Source organism: Aethalodelphis obliquidens, unplaced genomic scaffold, assembly GCF_003676395.1.
Source record: "Aethalodelphis obliquidens isolate GAN/ISIS:26980383/991018 unplaced genomic scaffold, ASM367639v1 scaffold90, whole genome shotgun sequence".
In the NCBI taxonomy this organism is placed as follows: Eukaryota; Metazoa; Chordata; class Mammalia; order Artiodactyla; family Delphinidae; genus Aethalodelphis; species Aethalodelphis obliquidens.
Window position 1 is genome coordinate 1024081 of NW_020838034.1, and position 18051 is coordinate 1042131.

The 18051-nt window shown below is 47.6% G+C and overlaps 2 protein-coding genes across 3 annotated transcripts in view; both read left to right on the forward strand.

Moving 5' to 3' along the window:
* Nucleotides 1-17936, forward strand: part of IL6R (interleukin 6 receptor) — a 50064-nt gene extending 32128 nt beyond the window's left edge. For both annotated transcript variants that reach the window (XM_027094976.1, XM_027094977.1), the window contains 4 exons: nt 3770-3816; nt 4975-5044; nt 8890-8983; nt 14597-17936. In XM_027094976.1, coding sequence (XP_026950777.1) covers nt 3770-3816; nt 4975-5044; nt 8890-8983; nt 14597-14843 — 458 coding nt within the window. In that variant the 3' untranslated portion in view covers nt 14844-17936. The remainder of the gene's footprint in view (nt 1-3769; nt 3817-4974; nt 5045-8889; nt 8984-14596) is intronic.
* The window catches only part of TDRD10 (tudor domain containing 10), a 93758-nt gene continuing 84609 nt past the window's right edge, over nt 8903-18051 (forward strand). Inside the window, exon 1 of the mRNA XM_027094973.1 lies at nt 8903-8983. The gene's annotated coding sequence lies outside the window, so the exon portion shown is untranslated. The remainder of the gene's footprint in view (nt 8984-18051) is intronic.

Consider the following 18051-nt stretch of genomic DNA (forward strand, 5'->3'; position numbering starts at 1 on the left):
AGACCCAGTGCAGCCAGAAATATAAATAAATAAATAAATTTATTAAAAAATAATAAATAAAATAAAATGTTATTGCTATACCCAAGGTCATCTAGGTTTAAAAAAAATTATTGTGTTAGAAAATGTTTTATATTCTCTGCTCTGAATTTTGAGAGTTGGGTCAGTTTTTAAACAGATATTATTTTGTGCCGCGTGAGTGCTAGGTCCTTTCAGCCTGTGATCCCAGGTGATCTGTGCAGGAGGAAGTTATCCCCTTGCTTAGAAGTGAAGAAACAAGGCCTAAAAGAGGTTAAGTGTCTTGACCAAGGTTACACATCTGTATGAAGACCTCTGCCATCTTTTATATTGGATTTATCTATTCCAAGACCCAAGCAAGCAAACCCAAATCCGTTCTCAGATTAACAGAAATAAGTCTCTTGTTTTAAAAACTTGTGTGGAAGAAACTCACAGGTGGTCTTTATCAGTCTCACTTATTGGAGTATGGTCATTCATTCACTCACTTTGTTATGAATATAAAAGTACACCTTACAATCTGGGAATATTAATACAAGGGACACACTCAGTGTTGCTGTTAATGTATCAAATAGTCTTTTTTTCCAAGTGATTTTTTCCATAATTAATATTTTTCTAACTACAAAGTTTTTCAGCAAGATGCCAGGCCTGTGTTAAGAAGTGAGTTTACAAAGATGAGTAAGATACAGTCCCTGAATTTGAGACATGTTCAATCTAGAGGTGATTTTTTTTTTTTAACAAAGGGGAAAAAAAGAGTATTCTTGGAGTCAGAAAGCCTTAACACTTGTTTCTTACAAAACTTCAGGCAAGCTATTTAACCTCCCTGTGCCTCATTCTCCCCATATGTAAAGTGGGGATAAAAATGGTACCAATCTCAGAGTACTGTTGTGAGAATTAAATGAGTTAATTCATGTAAAGTAGGTAGAATGGTGCCTGGCACATAGTAAGTGCTCAATAAATATTAGGCATTGTTATTATTGCTGTTTTGTCTAGTTACCACCACCACAATCCTTACCCCTGTAACCTCCTGGCACGTGGGGGGCACACGGGGGCACAAGGGGACCAGTGAATGATGGTTCCTTCCCCTCTTTCACCCAGCATGCTAGCTGAAGGGAGGCATTGGGAAATATAAAATACTTCAGGAGAAATATGAAATACTTCTGTCCAAACAGAAAAAAAAAATGTGCTCACAGATGTTGCTAATGTTTTATAGCCTCCTGAGCCTCCATGTCTCTGTAAACCTGAGATAATAGTACCTGCCTCGTATATTGCTGTGAGCCGTCAGCATCACGTAGGCTGAGAACCACTTGGGACTGGAGTAGGGCGAGCTTCCACAAAGGTCACTGCTAGAAATACTAGTAATATTCTATTAGTATGCAGTTAGTATTATTAACCTAACTTATTTCTTCCGACCCTGATCCCCAGTTTTTTCATCTGTAAAATGGAAATGATTATTAGTAATAATGATGCAAAAGTTGCTCCATCTCAGGGGACAAATGGTCTGAATCAGGGGTCCCCATCATCATCTAGGGAACTTTTTACAAAAAGTTATTTATTTATTTCTTTTAAAATTTTTATTCTGTTTGGCTGTGTTGGGTCTTCGTTGCTGTGTGCGGGCTTTCTCTAGTTGTGGTGAGCGGGGGCTACTCTTCGTTGTGGTGCGTGGGCTTCTCATTGCAGCGGCTTCTCTTGTTGCGGGGCATGGGCTCTAGGTGTGCGGGCTTCAGTAGTTGCAGCATGTGGGCTCCGTAGTTGTGGCTCGCGGGCTTAGTTGCTCCGTGGCATGTGGGATCTTCCCAGACTAGGGATCGAACCCATGTGTCCTGCATCGGCAGGTGGATTCTTAACCACCGTGCCACCAGTGAAGTCCCTAGGGAGCTTTTTAAAAAGTCTTGTTATGTAAGACAATCTTACTATGCATTAGAAAAATTTTGTCCATTCTCGTAACATTCCTGGGTTACTTGAGATAAAATTCCTACCTTATCCCTGGAAATCTGAGCCACCAAAGGTTAACCATCCTTTTCTGGACCATGTACCATGTTGGGGGGTCAGAGCTGAGGGTTGAAAGTATACTGGTCTCCCTTTCTTCCTGAAACATCTCTCTGGGCTTGGGGAACCTTTTCAAAACCCTGATGTCTGAATCCTATCCTGGAGATCCTGAGGCCATAGGTCAAGGATGGGACCTAAAAAGCCACCAGTGATGCTGAACATGTCAGCCATATTTCCTATGTAGCGTTGCCCCTGTCTCCCGGTTTTAGCTTTCATTCTAGTATCCCCGCCCCCTCCTTTAATCCTTCAATCACCCCCTGCTATGAGTCTAACTGTTCTCTGCTAGGCTGGTCTGGGAGGAACACACAGGAATAAGAGACTGTGTCCCTCCCATTTATCCTAGGTTGATTTGGGGCTAACTTGATGTATGACCTTGGACAAGTTGCTTTCCCTCTCTGGGCCTCTGTTTCCTCTCTGTACAATGCGGAGGGTGAACATGCTCTTGTGTCCCTTCCACTGCTGCTAGTGTGTGGTTTTTCTCCCCTCCTGGGAAGTCACACTCCCTCTGGAAATTCTGTCCTGAGCAGAAGTAGGGTCACCCTCTCCTCCAACCCCTTGCTAGCCCTTCGACTCCTGGCTCAGGGAGGCTCGACATCTTTGTGTAAACCGGTTCTGTGGTATTTTTAATTTCTTGATGGAAAAATGATGAACTGAAAAGAAAATATTTTAAACTCCAGAGCATTCCACACATTGCCTGTCAGGGTTCAGCGCCTGGTCCCTCGGGCCCACGTTTGCCGCTGAGCCTGGCCTTGTGTCAGCACTCTCGCTTTGCTACTTGGCCTTCTGCAGCCTTGCGGGTTTCTGCAGAAACGTGGTTCCCATGGAGGGAGACGGGCCTGGGAGGGTGCCCAGTCCACCTCCCTTCTCGGGCAAAGTGTATTAAGCCCACCCAGGCAGGTGAGAATCTGTTGTTTATATTTTTTTAAAAGTATGTATTTATTTGGCTGTGCCGGGTCTTAGTTGCGGCATGCGGGATCTAGTTCCCTGACCAGGGATCAAACCGGGGACGCCTGCATTAGGAGCACGGAGTCTTAACCGCTGGACCACCAGGGAAGTCCCTAGAATCTGTTGTTTAAATAAATATTTTTTATTGCAAAAATGTGCATAAAGGAAATTAAAATTTTAATGGTGTTTATATCTAGTGCTGTGTATCCTTCCAACTTTTTTTCCTCTGTGTGAATATATATATTGCAATATATCATATAACATATAATGAAAAATGATATAAATGTGTTTCTTTAGAAGCTCTGGATCAAACTCTGTGGCCTTTTTCTTGTCTTGAATTTTTCATAAAACATAGCATATTCTTAGCTGTTTTCTAAAATTTTTTTTTTTTTTTGCGGTACATGGGCCTCCCACTGTTGTGGCCTCTCCCGCTGTGGGGCACAGGCTCCGGACGCACAGGCTCAGCGGCCATGGCTCACGGGCCCAGCCGCTCCGCGGCATGTGGGATCTTCCCGGACCGGGGCACGAACCCACGTCCCCTGCATCGGCAGGCGGACTCTCAACCACTGCACCACCAGGGAAGCCCTCTAAAATATTTTTAAAGGCTATTACAATATGTGGCTATATCATAATTTATATAGCTAGTCCTCTAGGTTTGGATATTTGTTTGTTTCCAGCATAAAATTCATTGTGATGAATTTTATTCCATCAGATAGGACTTTCAGCATCCATGAATCATTAATAATGACTCTTCTATCCACAGAATCCAAGAGTTCTCCAGCTGAGACTGAGCTGCCCCCCTCCACACAGGTGAGCTCATGTTCTTGTCAAAGGGTCACGGCAACAGCACCTAGTGTTAAGGGTTGTGGGCTGGCATCAGGCAGAAATTGGTTTAAATCCCAGCTCTGCCACTTACTAGAAACATGGCCACGGGCAACTTGCCTGTCCTTTTCACACCTCTGTAAAGCAGGGTAAGAGCAGTTCTCGTCCGGGGGATGTGGGCCATGGAAAGTGTGGAGCGGTGCCGGTCTAGCTCACTGAGCTGCTCTGTGTCTGGTGCCTGCTGTTTCATCTCTGAACCTCTGGGCACCACTAACAGCTTAGCCTGTGACTCACATTCAGTTTTTCTGAGCTCTTCCCCTGTGGACTCCTGGTGTCATAATTTTCTGGAAAGAGGATTACTTCTGAAGCTGCTCAACAAATCCTCGAGTAATCCAATTTCCCATCCAACTACAACTCCTCTCCTGGCCCTTAATTCCCTAAATGCTAAGCTGGGAGGCTCAGCCACTCTTGGAGCTGGACAGCACAGGGAAGGAGCCTAGGGTCCTGCACCTTGGCTATGTTGGATGCAGGACTGTCCAGGCACCAGTGGAAGCAGCTCCAAGGTGAAGCCCATGCCTGTGGGGCTGGAGCGTGGAGGGAACTGACACTGAGAACTTGCCACGCTATGCTAGGCTCTGAGCCTGGTGTTTGCTAACTCGTTTCATCCTTAGGATAACCAAGATTTGGGTGTCAGGATGGTTGTGCCTACAAGGGAGGAAAAGTGATGCCCACGTGGGTTAAGAAACTTGCCCAGGGTTACATAGCTAGTAAGTGGTGTATCCAAAGTTCTAGCCTGTGGTTTTCCTAGTAAGTGGTGGTATCCACGCCCTGGGACCGGACCCGTAATACAACTGCTGCTTCAGGGTATCTATTGATTCTCTTCTGTGGAAGGTGCTGTGCTCTTAAGCTCCTGGTAGAGTGGCAGATGGGAAGAAATCCCCACCTTGAGTAGGCAAGCTGTTAGATATAAATAATAGTGCAAAAGTTGAGATCGACAGGTCAGACATGGAGAGGTCCATGAGATAGAGAAAGGAATGCCTTGGGTGGATCAGGCAGGGGGTTAAGGAGGAGGTGGCACCTGAGCTGGGTCCTGAATGATGGTGGAATCTGCAGAAACAGGCTTACAGTCAGGAATGTCTCTTTTAGGCACCTACTACTAATGAAGATAATGAAAATATTTTCTCCAAAGATTCTGCAAATGCAACAAGCCTCCCAGGTAAGGACTGGATATTTTTGTATTTCTATGGCCTACGGGATGCAAAAGAACTTGTCTCTGCAGAAAGTCCTTTTCTTTTTGGAAATATTGGCAGAGGACCAGTCTGCTTAATGAAAAGGATCAATGGCAGAAATATTCTTTTTTGTTACTATATACCTCCAAGTTTGATATTGTTAGCTATGATATAGTGAAGAGACCATAAGAAGGGTGGGATAAGTCAGTAAAATACTTCACAATTGGCCCAGAATACAAATGAATGTGCTACCAACAAAATTATTGGAGTCTGAAATGGAATACGCTTTGAGGAATGGAATAAATCTTTGCTTCGGAAACCCTTGATTTCAATGGTTCTGATTCCCTATACCTGTGAGACCAGGAAAACTTAGTAACATTCTCATCAAGAAAGATCCCAGCCAAAAAAAGAAAGAAAAAAGAAAGATCCCAGGTCCTGTGCTTTTTTACTGTATGTATGGGACTCATGGGGTCCAGACTCTGGAGGCTCAGTAGCTGAGTAGATCCAGCTGATGGCTTTCTGAGGAAGGCCTTGGCCTCCTTACCTTTACCTGGGCAGATTCCTGCCACACCTGATGCTGGACGCCCGTGCTCTGTCATCCCAGTTGCAAAGCCCTACCTAGTGCAGTGCACCTGGGGGGACCTACTAAACACCTGAGGCTAAGCTCTGCCTGCACAGCTGGGGACTCAGAGGGAATTGAACGCATCCCTGCTCTCCAGGAGTCTACCATCCCGGGGGCAGGCTCTGGTAAAGAGTAAAGTAGTAACTAACAGAGAGCAGAGTGTGAGACTGGCCAAAAGAGAGCCATAGATAAAGCAAAGTGGGATTTAGAGACTTGAGAGAACATGTCCATTGGGGGAATCAGAGAAAGTTCATGGAGGAGGTGCCATTTGAAATGAGCCTTAAATGATATGGGTGGAATGGCAGGAGGTTGGGGCAGCAGTTCAGGGGCTGCTGTGGAGGAAGGACCTTGGAGTCTTCTCCATCTGCTCTCACTGATGATCTATCTCATTCAGCCCCATGTCTTTAAAGACCATCTATGGGCTCATGACTCCCACACTTCTAGCCCATCTCTGACCTTTCCACTAAGATCCAGACTCATGTATCCAACTGCCTAGGTGACGTGTCCACCTGGATACCTACTGAAAATCTCAAACTGAATGTGCCTAAAAGAGAATGCTTGATGCCTCCCCGCCTCTTCAACCCAAATCTGTTCTTATCCTTCTTCCTCATCTCAGGAACTGACACCACATCTTCCGGGTTGCTGGGGCCAGGGAATTAGACATGCTTCCTCTTCTATCCCTCATCCCATGTCCAGTCCCTCAGCAGGTCCTGCCAGTTGTATCTCGAGGCACGTCCAGGAGCTGACCACTTCTCACCTCCTCCACTGCCAACACCCGGTCCAGCCACTGCTGTCTTTCCTCCTGTAGGACTTTAGGAGCTGCCTGCTGGTCTGCTGGCTTTTAGTCTTAATCACCAATAGACTCTTTTCCAACCACCAGCCAGAATGATTCTTTTTTTTTAAATTTATTTATTTTATTTATTATTTATTTTTGGCTGCGTTGGGTCTTCATTGCTGCACGCGGGCTTTCTCTAGTTGCGGTGAGCGGGGGCTACTCTTCCTTGCGGTGCGTGGGCTTCAGTAGTTGTGGCTTGCGGGCTCTAGAGCGCAGGCTCAGTAGTTGTGGCGCGCAGGCTTAGTTGCTTCGCGGCATGTGGGATCTTCCCGGACCAGAGCTCGAACCCGTGTCCCCTGCATTGGCAGGCGGATTCTTAACCACTGTGCCACCAGGGAAGCCCCCAGAATGATTCTTAAAACACAAATCCAAGCTCTCCTTCACTCAACACCATCTTCTCTCCTGGAGTAAAAGCCAAAGACCTAAGAAAGGCCCTAGTCTCCATGGGGTCAGGCCCCCAATCTTTAGACCTCGCCTCCTCCTTTCTCCCTCTCACTCACTCTACCCTCCTCACTCTTCCACACATGCTCTACCTCGTGGCCTTCGCGTCTGCTGCTTGCTCTGCCTTGGGTGCTCTTCCCCCGACCTCCACTAGGCCAGCCCCTTCAGCCAGGCCTCTGCTCAAATGCCCCCTCCTCAGGGAGGCCTTTCCCCACCAGCCAATCTGACAGAACCCCCGGCTGTCACTCTTCCTTTCCTGTGCTTTGTTTCCCATCATTGCCCTTGTCACTGCTGACATCATATTACATACGTATTTGTCTGTCTCGCTTGATTAGAATGTAAGATCCAGGAAGCCAGGAGCCTTTCTGTCATCCAATTCTCTGTATCCCCAAGGCTTAGAACAAAGCCTGGCACACGATAGACACTCAATAAATATTTGTTGAATTAACGAAGGAACAAATACAAAAGGTGATGAAATATTAGTAAACGAGTCAGCCGAGCTTACATGAAATGGCTGTCTCTGCCAAGAGACGTAGGACATACTAGGAGAGACCCGTCCTTGTGGTCAGTGCCCACTACCAGCTGGGGCTCAAGGCAAAGGCTGCATCCACTGGGCACTCGAAGTGGTGACTGGTAGGTGACATCTTCATCAGCACTGGGTACTGTTTGGGGCGGAAGGGCCTGAATCCCAAGTCCATGAGACTGCAAGTATCTGCATTGCCAGCAGGAGAGAATGATGGTAGACAGATGTACTCTCTGTCTAGTCCGGGGTCTCTCTCTGGCAACCATGGGAAGGAGCTTTCTGTGGGAGGACGTGGCTGCTTGTGAAGCTAGTTTTTTTATTCTTTTTTTTTTTTTGCGGTACGCAGGCCTCTCACTGTTGTGGCCTCTCCCGTTGCGGAGCACAGGCTCCGACGCGCAGGCCCAGGAGCCATGGCTCACGGGCCCAGCCGCCCCGCGGCATGTGGGATCTTCCCAGACCGGGGCACGAACCCGTGTCCCCTGCATCGGCAGGCGGACTCTCAACCACTGCGCCACCAGGGCAGCCCGTGAAGCTAGTTTGTTCTTTTATTCATTCAATGAAATATTGGTGAGCCTGCTTTGTTCAAGGCACCACATGAGCCGTTGGGAGCAGTTGGGAAAAAGACACATGTGGTCCCGGCTTTCAGGGAGCTCAGACTGGAGGGAGTGGAGTAACCAGGAAGGGCACGTAGCCAGCTTGGAGCAGGGTCACTTCTCAAAGGAAATGACATCACCTCATGTGAGACTCAAAGGTCCAGGAGGGACTGGACAGCAAAGAGGTGCAGTGAAGGTGGATTAGCGTTCTGGGGGAGAAGAGGACATGTGGGAAGAGCTCTGGGGGAAGAGGGAACATGGCATGAGGAAGATGGAATGAAGTTCATGTGGCTGCGGCTTGAGTACCAAATGGGGAAACAGGCAAGAGGTGACACCCCACTGGGGAAAACTGCACCTGAACACTTGATTTAAAGCACCTGAGCCTCCGTGACATTGTCCTCGGTGGCGCTGCCGTCAATGAGGTCCCCCCAGCCTCTGTTGCTGGCACTCCCTCTGTGCCTTGTGGGGCAGGCTGAATGCCACTAGAAAAGCCACTTTGAAAGTGAGTGGGAGTCTGTGGCTGGCCGCAGGCGCTCAGAAGCTCTGAGCTTGAGGTGTATCTCTTGCCAAGTGGTGGAATCCTGGGGTCTGTCAGGTTGTGCTGGGGGTGACTCCTGTAGAGGTGGCTTTGGCCAGAAAACTGGCAAGCTCGTCAAGGGGCCTGTTGCTTAACGCAGAGCTGTTTCCTCCTACAGGGGTGAGGTTCTGTTGAGGTTTTGACAGCACCGGCTGAGTGGTTTTTTTCCCTTCTTTCCTCTGCTCCTCTCTTCCTCCTCCTCCTCTTCTTTCTCTTCCTTTTTTTTTTTTTTTTTTTTTAGTGCAAGATTCTACTTCGGTACCACTGCCCACCTTCCTGGTGGCTGGAGGAAGCCTGGCCTTCGGGATGCTCCTCTGTATTGGCATTGTCCTGAGGTGAGATGGGCCCGGGGGGTGGTCCTGTGGTGTTCTCATGTTTCTGATCTAGCTTTGCCAGGGCTAGGATGCTGGCAATGGGTTGGAGAGCCATGAATGGATTCAAGGTATATTTTAAAGGTAGAATTGACAAGATTTGATGACAGCTCAGAAGAGAAGAATGGAAGAGAGGGAGGAGTCAAGTCTGACCCTCAAGTTTCTGGCTTAAGCAATTGGGCAGATGGTGGGTGTCGTCCATGAAGAATGGAAAACACTGGAGGTAGAACAACTGAGTGAAAAGCGACGATTACATGTTGGCGCCACTGGGGAAACTCCAAGTGAACAAGTTTTGGAGGTAATTCAGATCATTGGCAGCAGGCAGGTGGTAGTTGGGGCCATGGGAGAGGATGGGGCCAACAACGTAACCTGTGGAATACAATTGAAAAATTGTGTAGAGGGGGCGATGAGAAAGGGGCTGAGAAGGAGTGGCCTGACAGGGAGGAGAAGAAGCAGGAAAACCTGGCTGTGAACACCAGAGGGAGAAGTGTGTGTTAGACACTGAAGAAACCCCTTAGGCTCTGGGACTGCGGTACGAATAGGACCCTCCCTCTCCTCCAAGAGCCACGTACTAAAATCAGTAAAATACCACGAGAGAAGCACCACACCAGGGGTATGTGCACAGGTAACTCTGAAGTGCCTGGCTAGACATTCTTGGGAATACTCCATGTCTCCAAATAAGCAGACCTAGTGGATCACCTTTAAATGCCCTGTCCTAGTGCCCTCGTCCGGTCATGGTGAGGAAACACCACAGGTGAGGGCTCGGTTGGCACCCTGGTCACTGTAACGCCCCTGCCCATTTCATCCGAGTCTCTCTCTCCATTCGGTCATTGGTTTGTCATTCGTTCCCAAGCTTGCGGAGAGATCACGTAACAGTGCTCCCAATGAATGGGCAATAAAGAAAACTTGCTATGTTCATGATTTTACTGCAGGAACTGGTAATTTTGCATATGCTGAAGCCCTAAAGGAAATCAGGCTGGGCTCTGACTTTGGATGGTGGTTCATTACAATAATATAAGTAGAGGAGAAACTTCACTGTGTTTTTCCTGTCTCTCCCCTTGTGTGTAACTTTCAAGGACTCTACCTGGTGGTTGTGAGAGGTGGTCTTTGAGGGTGCTTGGGAAGGAGGGGTAAGACCTTGGCAGAGAGCTTTTCCACATGTTACAGCTCATTGGATTCTCACAGTGACCCTGAAACAGCTCGCCCACCAAGGTGGTCTGGGTTGGAAGATGACAACTCAAGCTGTGTTCGGGTTGTTTTGCTTTGATTTTCCAATGAAGTAGTGAGCAAGCTGTCCAAAGGGTGTGCAGAAGATAAGTTTCCTCAAGAGTGGAGGTAACTCCTTGGAGGAACCAAGAACTCACTGTCTTTTATACCTTTGGGTCAGAGAGGGGCCATGGCAACTTTCCGAGGTCTTCCTGCTGCCTTCTAAGGGATCCCTTGCCTCACCTCAGACACATACTTCTGTGTTCTCTTTCTATTTCTATATCATTAGGGCTCCAAAAGGCCTTTCTTATAACCTACCACAGACCCTATAGAGTAAATATCATGATTTCCACTTGACAGATGAGGAAATGAAAGCTGAAAGAGGTGGAGTGATTACAGCTAGTAAGGATAAGGCCAAGATTCAAACCCAAAGCTTGTGCTTTTTGGATACGACCTTATGGGTCATTTAGTCAAACTCTTTAATTTTACAAATGAGAAAACAGCCCTGAAAGGTAAATGACTTGCCCAAGGACACACAACTTATTAATTAGCAGAGACAGGCCTAGAGCTTGTGTCCTGAGAGTCCCTGCCCACTGCACCAGCCTGCTGTCAGCTAAGAGGTGGGCCCAGTTGGTCCTATCAGTCCAGTGTTGGCCAGTGGCCCCGCGAACAAGCAGCGCCATCTTGGTGTGCTGTTAACCCCTAAGAGAGAAGCGTTAGGCTGGGAATTGGCCACAGTGCTCATCACAGACTTAGTCTGCTAATGTGCTGATGGTGCTTGTACACTGGCTGGTTGCTACACAACCAGAGTCCCCGAAGGCACAGTGCCTTGTGCAGAGAACATATCAGTAATTTATTTCCTAGCCTGGTGAGTTTCCATTTTCTCTCATATAAGGCAAATTTATTTGGAAAGAGGCCAGTTATTTCAAGTAATGAAAAACTCCTACTCCCAAAGTCCCCCGTGTCAAGACAAGAGTGTAAATGTAGAGATGATGTGGGAGCCTGGGGTGCCAAAATGGTTGGGCCACTGTACAGTTGGGGTGGCCAGATTACAGTGGACAGAAGGAGAGGCAGGTGGAGGAAGTAAAGCCCGCCCACCCGTGACACCATCTTTTTATTTTTAGTACATTTATTTTGCGCCTCAAGCAAAGCATAGTATTTTCCTAAATATTTTTCCAGCAACATCGGTGACAAGTTTTTAAAATTTAAATGTGCTGTTGAAGAAAGTGTGCCATCTTAAGTGGATGTTATAACTTACAGGGGCCAATTCTCCCCACCCTACTCCCTGTGCCCCACTGCTTCTCTCTCTTTATTTTATGCTCTCAGGCACTGAGAAAATAGGATTCTCATAGCAGAGAATTGCTTTTCTGCACATTTATCTAGAATGGCTAATGCTATTAGGTGAGGACTTCCTATATGTATGCCTATGATTTAAATCATTTTGTATTGAATGTATTGTCTTATTTCAATTTTTATTTTTGGCCGCACCACGGGGCATGCGGGATCTCAGTTCTGTGCCACTGGACCACCAGGGAAGTCCCTCATTTCAATATTTTAAAATCACACTCTCCCACTTCTATGGTTAAGGGATATTATAAGTGTTTTTTTTTTTTTTCGGTATGCGGCCCTCTCACTGTTGTGGCCTCTCCCATTGCGGAGCACAGGCTCCGGACGCGCAGGCTCAGCGGCCGTGGCTCACGGGACCAGCCACTCCGCGGCATGTGGGATCTTCCCGGACCTGGGCACGAACCCCCGTCCCCTGCATCGGTAGGCGGACTCCCAACCACTGCGCCACCAGGGAAGCCCTATAAGTGTTTTTTAAAAATTTCTTTTAGCTGCAGAACCTTTTCTTTAAGCAAAACATTACGAAGCCCAAGTATGTAAAATAGGTAAAAGGTGGCGGCTGAGGTGCAAAAGTCTGACAGCTCAGCTCTTTGTTCCTTCTACCCGCCCTGCACCCTCTCCAGCCCCCAGGCCCTGCTCAGACCCCTGCCCAGGGCAGGGCAGTGCCAAGTGTGGATATACCCCAGGCCCTGGGGTTTCAAAGGCCCCTCTGAGCTTAGTGATTTGCCAAAAAATCTCATTCACTCCTCAAAATTTTTCAAAAGAAGGAAGGCTCATCTTTCTCAGTTACCCGTCCAATTGCTTTGGAAAAAAACTGAGGACAGAGACTGCTTTCCATATTGGTTAGGTAACATCAATAGAGACTTTAAAAAATTGTGATACATGATTGCTAAAAATTGGTAATTTGCTAAATATTGACAAATAGGAAGAAGGGAGAAAAATGACACATTATGCAAAGACAGCCACTGTTAATTTTTAAAATGTAAATGTGATTGAAGTCTAACAAACATATAGGAAAGTGCAGATGTCATAAGTGTACAGTGCCATGAATTTCCACAAAGTGAAGATACCCGTGCAATTGACACCCAGCTCATGAACACTTTATATTTAGATGAATTTCTTCTGAGTCTTTTTCCTCTGCATAGTTTCTTGTTTGTTTTTATGTAGCCATGATTATTCTGTCTCTACAGCTCTGAATCCTGCCTTATAAATTTAGTATCAGTTATATAACATAAGCACTTCTTCCCATTATTACAAATTCTTTGTAAACCTCACTTTCATCACTCCTCCATTAGGTGGCTATAATACCCAAGATCACTTAACCAACCTCCTATTATTGGGCATTTGGGTTGTTGTTTTGCTTTTGTAAATAACACTGTGTTGAACATCTTTGTGCATAAAGCTTTTTCCGCAGCTATGCTCTTTCCTGAGGGTATATTCCCAGAAGTGGAATTCTTGGGTCAGAGGATCTGAATATTTTGAAATCCAGAGCATAATGACTCTATCCTCAGTTCTCTCATGAGGGAGAAGGATTCCACCCAGGGACACAGCATAGCTCCAGTAAGCACCCCTGCTGTGTTCCCTTCCTGTGCAGTGCCTGAATGGCGAAGCCTAAGTCACATTCTGCAGATTGTTTATTCCATTTGGATAACAGGCTAAGAGCCAATGGCAGATTTGGAGCCAACTATCAATTATTTATCATAACAAGGACAGGAGTAGCCTGTCGATATTAAAAGAAACCTAAGGAAAATCCCCAAACATTGTTTTTGACATTGGTTTCCCCTCTTCCCTCCCAGCCCTTCCTGGAGTAGCTGACATTTGGTAGAACTGAGGGAGACCACCTTGCTCCCACTTTGAGGTCAGTGGGCAATAAGTTAATAGGCAACAAAGTGGGAAGCAGGAGGGAGAGATGAGCTGCCCCACCCAACAGAAGGGCCCCTTCAGGGAGGAGACCTGACTGTACCTTTGAAGATTGCTATCACCATCTCATCTTTCTCTGGGCTGTCAAGTGACTTTTCTCAGTTACTGAGCCCTGGCTTTGGGCCCAGAATGGAGCAGGGTGAACGAAGCTATGATCAGAGAGATGTCTATCTCCTTCCTGTTTAACATTGACTTTCCTGTCAGATGAGTCACTTGTGCCCAAGTGGTGCCCACGGCCGAGTCTGTGAGAACGTGCCAGCATGGTGTGAGGGGACCCAGAGGTGTAAGGAGAATTGGGGATGCCGGGAATATTGGAAGCAAGAGGAGCAGGAGGGCTGCTGAGGGAGCAGTACAGCCTTTTCCCTGCCATTAAAGGCAGCTGCCAATTCTCTACCTCTAGCCAGTGTTAATTTGACTGAGGGGCCCCTCTGGGTAGCCTCTGGAGCAGGACAAACTAAATTCTCGGTGCTATAAAGGGGCACTCAAAGCCACACTCTCAAAGCCTCAGTTTCCCCATTGGTAAACTGGACCCACAACACATACCTATTCTCTTGGGGTATTTTATTTATTTATTTATTTTTGGCTGCGTTTGTCTTCATTGCTGTGCGCGGACTTTCTCTAGTTGCGGCGAGCGGGGAGTACTCTTTGATGCGGTGCGCAGGCTTGTCATTGTGGTGGCTTCTCTTGTTGCGGAGCATGGGCTCTAGGCGTGGGACTTCAGTAGTTGTGGCACGTGGGCTCAGTAGTTGTGGCTTGCGGGCTGTAGAGCGCAGGCTCAGTAGTTGTGGCACACAGGCTTAGTTGCTCCACGGTATGTGGTATCTACCTGGACCAGGGCTTGAACCCGTGTCCCCTGCATTGGCAAGCGGATTCTTAACCACTGCACCACCAGGGAAGCCCTCTTGGGATATTTTTGATGACTCTTCAGAGGATTGTGTAACTCCTGGTAACAATAAACAGCCAATGAATAAATAGTTATCACTTCTTGGAGCTGAAACCCAGGAGCGCCGGGCCACCAGGGCCACCAGCTGTTGGTGTTTTTCTCACGGGTTTATCACAGAGGGAACTCAACATTTGCATGGTTTGTCTTTGTGTGTCTGTGTGAAGGTTCAAGAAGACGGGGAAGCTGCAGGCTCTGAAAGAAGGCAAGACGAGCGTGCACCCACCGTATTCTTTGGGACAGCTGGTCCCTGAGAGGCCCAAGCCCACCCCAGTGCTTGTGCCCCTCATCTCCCCACCGGTGTCCCCCAGCAGCCTTGGGTCTGACAACACCTCAAGGACTAGCCGACCAGATGCCAGTGGCCCTCAGAGACCTTATGACGTCAGCAACAGAGACTACTTCTTCCCCAGATAGCTGGCTGGCCGGGTGGCACCTGGCAGCCTGGGGTGTCAGGCCCCCCGGACTGTGTGGGTGCTGAAGCACAAACTGGCCTAGCAAAGACGCTCCTCGCTGCCGTGCCGGCTCACCTCGGGCGCTCGCGGCCGCTGGCTTCGCCTCTACAGGAGGGCCTCGCAGAAGGTTCTGTGCTGGGTGAAAAAAAGCTTTGCCGCGTCTGTTCAGAAGGAAGAGGTGGTTGAGTTTTTGAACCACTCTTCCCCCAGTGCCCTGCTTACAGGGCTTAGAGTGAACTCAGGCCCCCGTGAAGAGAGGGGTGTCAAGACTCTACCGGACACTCCGGTGGGCAGAGCCGGGTGGCTGCGCAGGCCTCAGACTCCCCCCTGGGCTTGGTGCGGACAAGTTGCTGGCCGCCCGCGCACCCTGACCCACCTCCAGGAGCTGCACCCTCAGGCGGGTGGGATGAACGTCCAGCCAAAGACTCCCCGAGTCGCTTATCTCTTGGCCCACCGCACAGCTTCATCTTCTAAGCTTCTTGAAGCCCAAGTGCCTTCTCAATTCAGTTTTTCTAGGCCTGAGATCGGCTTTTCTTAAACCACCGTGGCTGGGGGAAAAGTCTCACCTGCTTTTCTTCACTGAACAGCTGAGAGGGGGGTGATTGTATCTCAGGGCCTGATGGTTTGAAATGGAATTATAATCAGTTCCTCATTAGCATTTTTCTAAATGTGAATGATAGTCCAAGCGCTTGCTGAATCCAGAAGCAGTTGCACTGGCTCCATGTCCCTTTTTGGATCCCAGGACTTCAGGAAAGAAGCCGTGGGGAAGGAGGGGAGTGGTGGGGACAGGGTCTCCATGCTTGTCTGTCACAGCATTGCTGAGGGGGACAGCGGCCTCTGCAAACCACCATTCTCCATTCTCCCCCTCCCCTGGCCCTCCAAAATGAGAACTGGCATGAGGGAGGGCTTCTGCCAGTGGTGAAATCAAAGCTGCCTTATTCCAGCTTTGTTTATTTTAGTTTCAGCGGAGCCTGAGTAACCAGGGAAGGTAATATTTATGCAGAAAGACAAAAGAACCCGGCAAGAATGGATTTTAATTTGGTTTTTAAAAAAACTGCTGACTATTTTATCTTCAGAGGGTGGAAGATCCAGTATTAGCTGAGTGTCAGTATAGAAATAATGGGGGAAAAGCACGATAGCTTTGTTTAACACAAAACTGAGTCAAGTGGAAAAGGGGGAGAAAAGGAGATTTTGCCTTATTAGAGAAGAGACTCTGGTTTCATTCTAAATTTTGTTTTTGCCTTAAAAAGTGAAAAAAAAAAAAAGTCTGCCTCTTCTCTAATTTAGCGGAAAAGCAGCTTGTTACTACTCCCCCAGGCAGCTGAGAAGGAAACGGTGTCCAGCTCGTGTCACGGTGCTGGGAAGCAAGCCTCCCACGATTACCCAGCAGGTCAGCTGAAAATCCCCACCCCTGAAAGCCACGAGCCCTCGGGTATCAGAGGAGGTTCATTAGAGAAAACACCACAGCCCTAAACTTGGTGCCTTCCTCTCTTTAGTTAGTTCCTTGAATGTGATTCAGTTCAGCTAGTATTGAAGCACGGAGTAAATGTCTAGCCGTGACACTGCAGTAACCACTTCAGTTCACTTTTCCGTCTGGGCTTTGAAAATTCAGTGATGTTCGTGGTTACCCAAACAAGCACCCTCAAGTATTCTGGGATGTCCCAGAATGAAGCTGTGATTAAAATCAGTCGTGTAACCACCACTAAAAATTTACCAGACCACAAAACTTTTCTAGTAGTCTCCCCTTTTAGAAAAATAACCACCAGCACCAGATAGGTGGGGAAAGGATGGAAATGACCATGTTTTATTTACCGTTTGCCAGGTTCAAACTGTTAGGATGTTGGACTACGCAGTGATTTTCATTGCTGGCTTTGGCTGTAAATTTCAGACCCTGTTGCTGCTTCTGGCAAGTGATCTTAACTTGACAAAAGTGAGGCAGATGGTTTTGTTTTGTTTTGTTTTTCTCTAAATTTTCCTTGACTGAGAACAGCAAAAATGCTGTTAAAGGGAAATATAAAAAATGAGAATCTGCGCGAGATAGGGTGATTCTGTGCCCACGGTTCTTTAAGTCTTGACAAAGTTTTACCCACGTGTAATTTTACCAGAGCCAGGCGGAGCGGTGCTAGTGGAAGATGTGAAATCCAGATAGCTCATGATTGCTGAGAGCTAGGCAGCTTTGATCTCCAAATTGTTATTGCTTTCATTATTATTGGAACGGAACTGCGTTTTTTTTTAATTGAAGAGGGTTTTTTTCCCTTTTTTTTTATAAGCTAGTATAGATGAAGGAAAAATATTTGTCTTCTCTGGGTCGTAGGCCTTGCTCAGTGTACACAGGTATACACCCTAAGCTTTCTCTGTCCTTGAATCTGTGGTCAGTGAATGTGTGTTTCAATCCACAGGTCATCCTTACCTGTGTTTCTGCAGCACACGTGCTGCCTTTTATCCTCAACAGTGATGCTACTCACCGAATATCTGTAGCCATCTGCTACACAGCCAGATGTGAAATGTTATTAGCACAGCGACAATTTTTGTTAAAGATGGGCAACTTATCCTGCTGGGTGGGAAAAGTTGAAAATATGCTAGATCAAGGTCTCAATTAAAGTGGTCATTAATTTTTGTAGCATTAATGAAAAAAAAAAAAGATCAAGGAGGTATAGCATTGAATGTGTCAACAAAGCCCTTGGTGACTCTGAGAGCTCTTTGCCCTGAGGGAGCCTGGCCCTTGCAGTTTGTTGGCTAGGCTCTTGGCTCACCCCGAGTGTCCGCCATTTCCCAGCTGCCCCCAAGGGAAGGAAACACCGTTACGAGGGGTGGAATCTGATGCTGGAGTGGACTGGGAGCCCACCCGGTGGTGGACAGAGCTGAGCAGGGCAGGCTGGGAGTGGTCATGGTTTGTGGGTTTCGTGCAGAATGTTCAGGAATGTCTTGGCTGGCTGCTTTAGTGCTGAGCTGTATCGCTTCATCAAAGGCACTTAAGATTGACCCAGTCGGGGAGGAGTTGGTGAGAAATTTATCTTAATTTGGAGAAGCAGGGGCAACTGGTGGTCCTTGGGAGCGGGAGCCTGGATCCCAGCCTTCCGTGCAGCAGTTGGCAGTGAGGCTGTTGCTGAAAGGGAGCCCAGCTGGCTCAGCTTCTGTGCCAGACACTCCTGAGCATCCCCGAAAGGTCC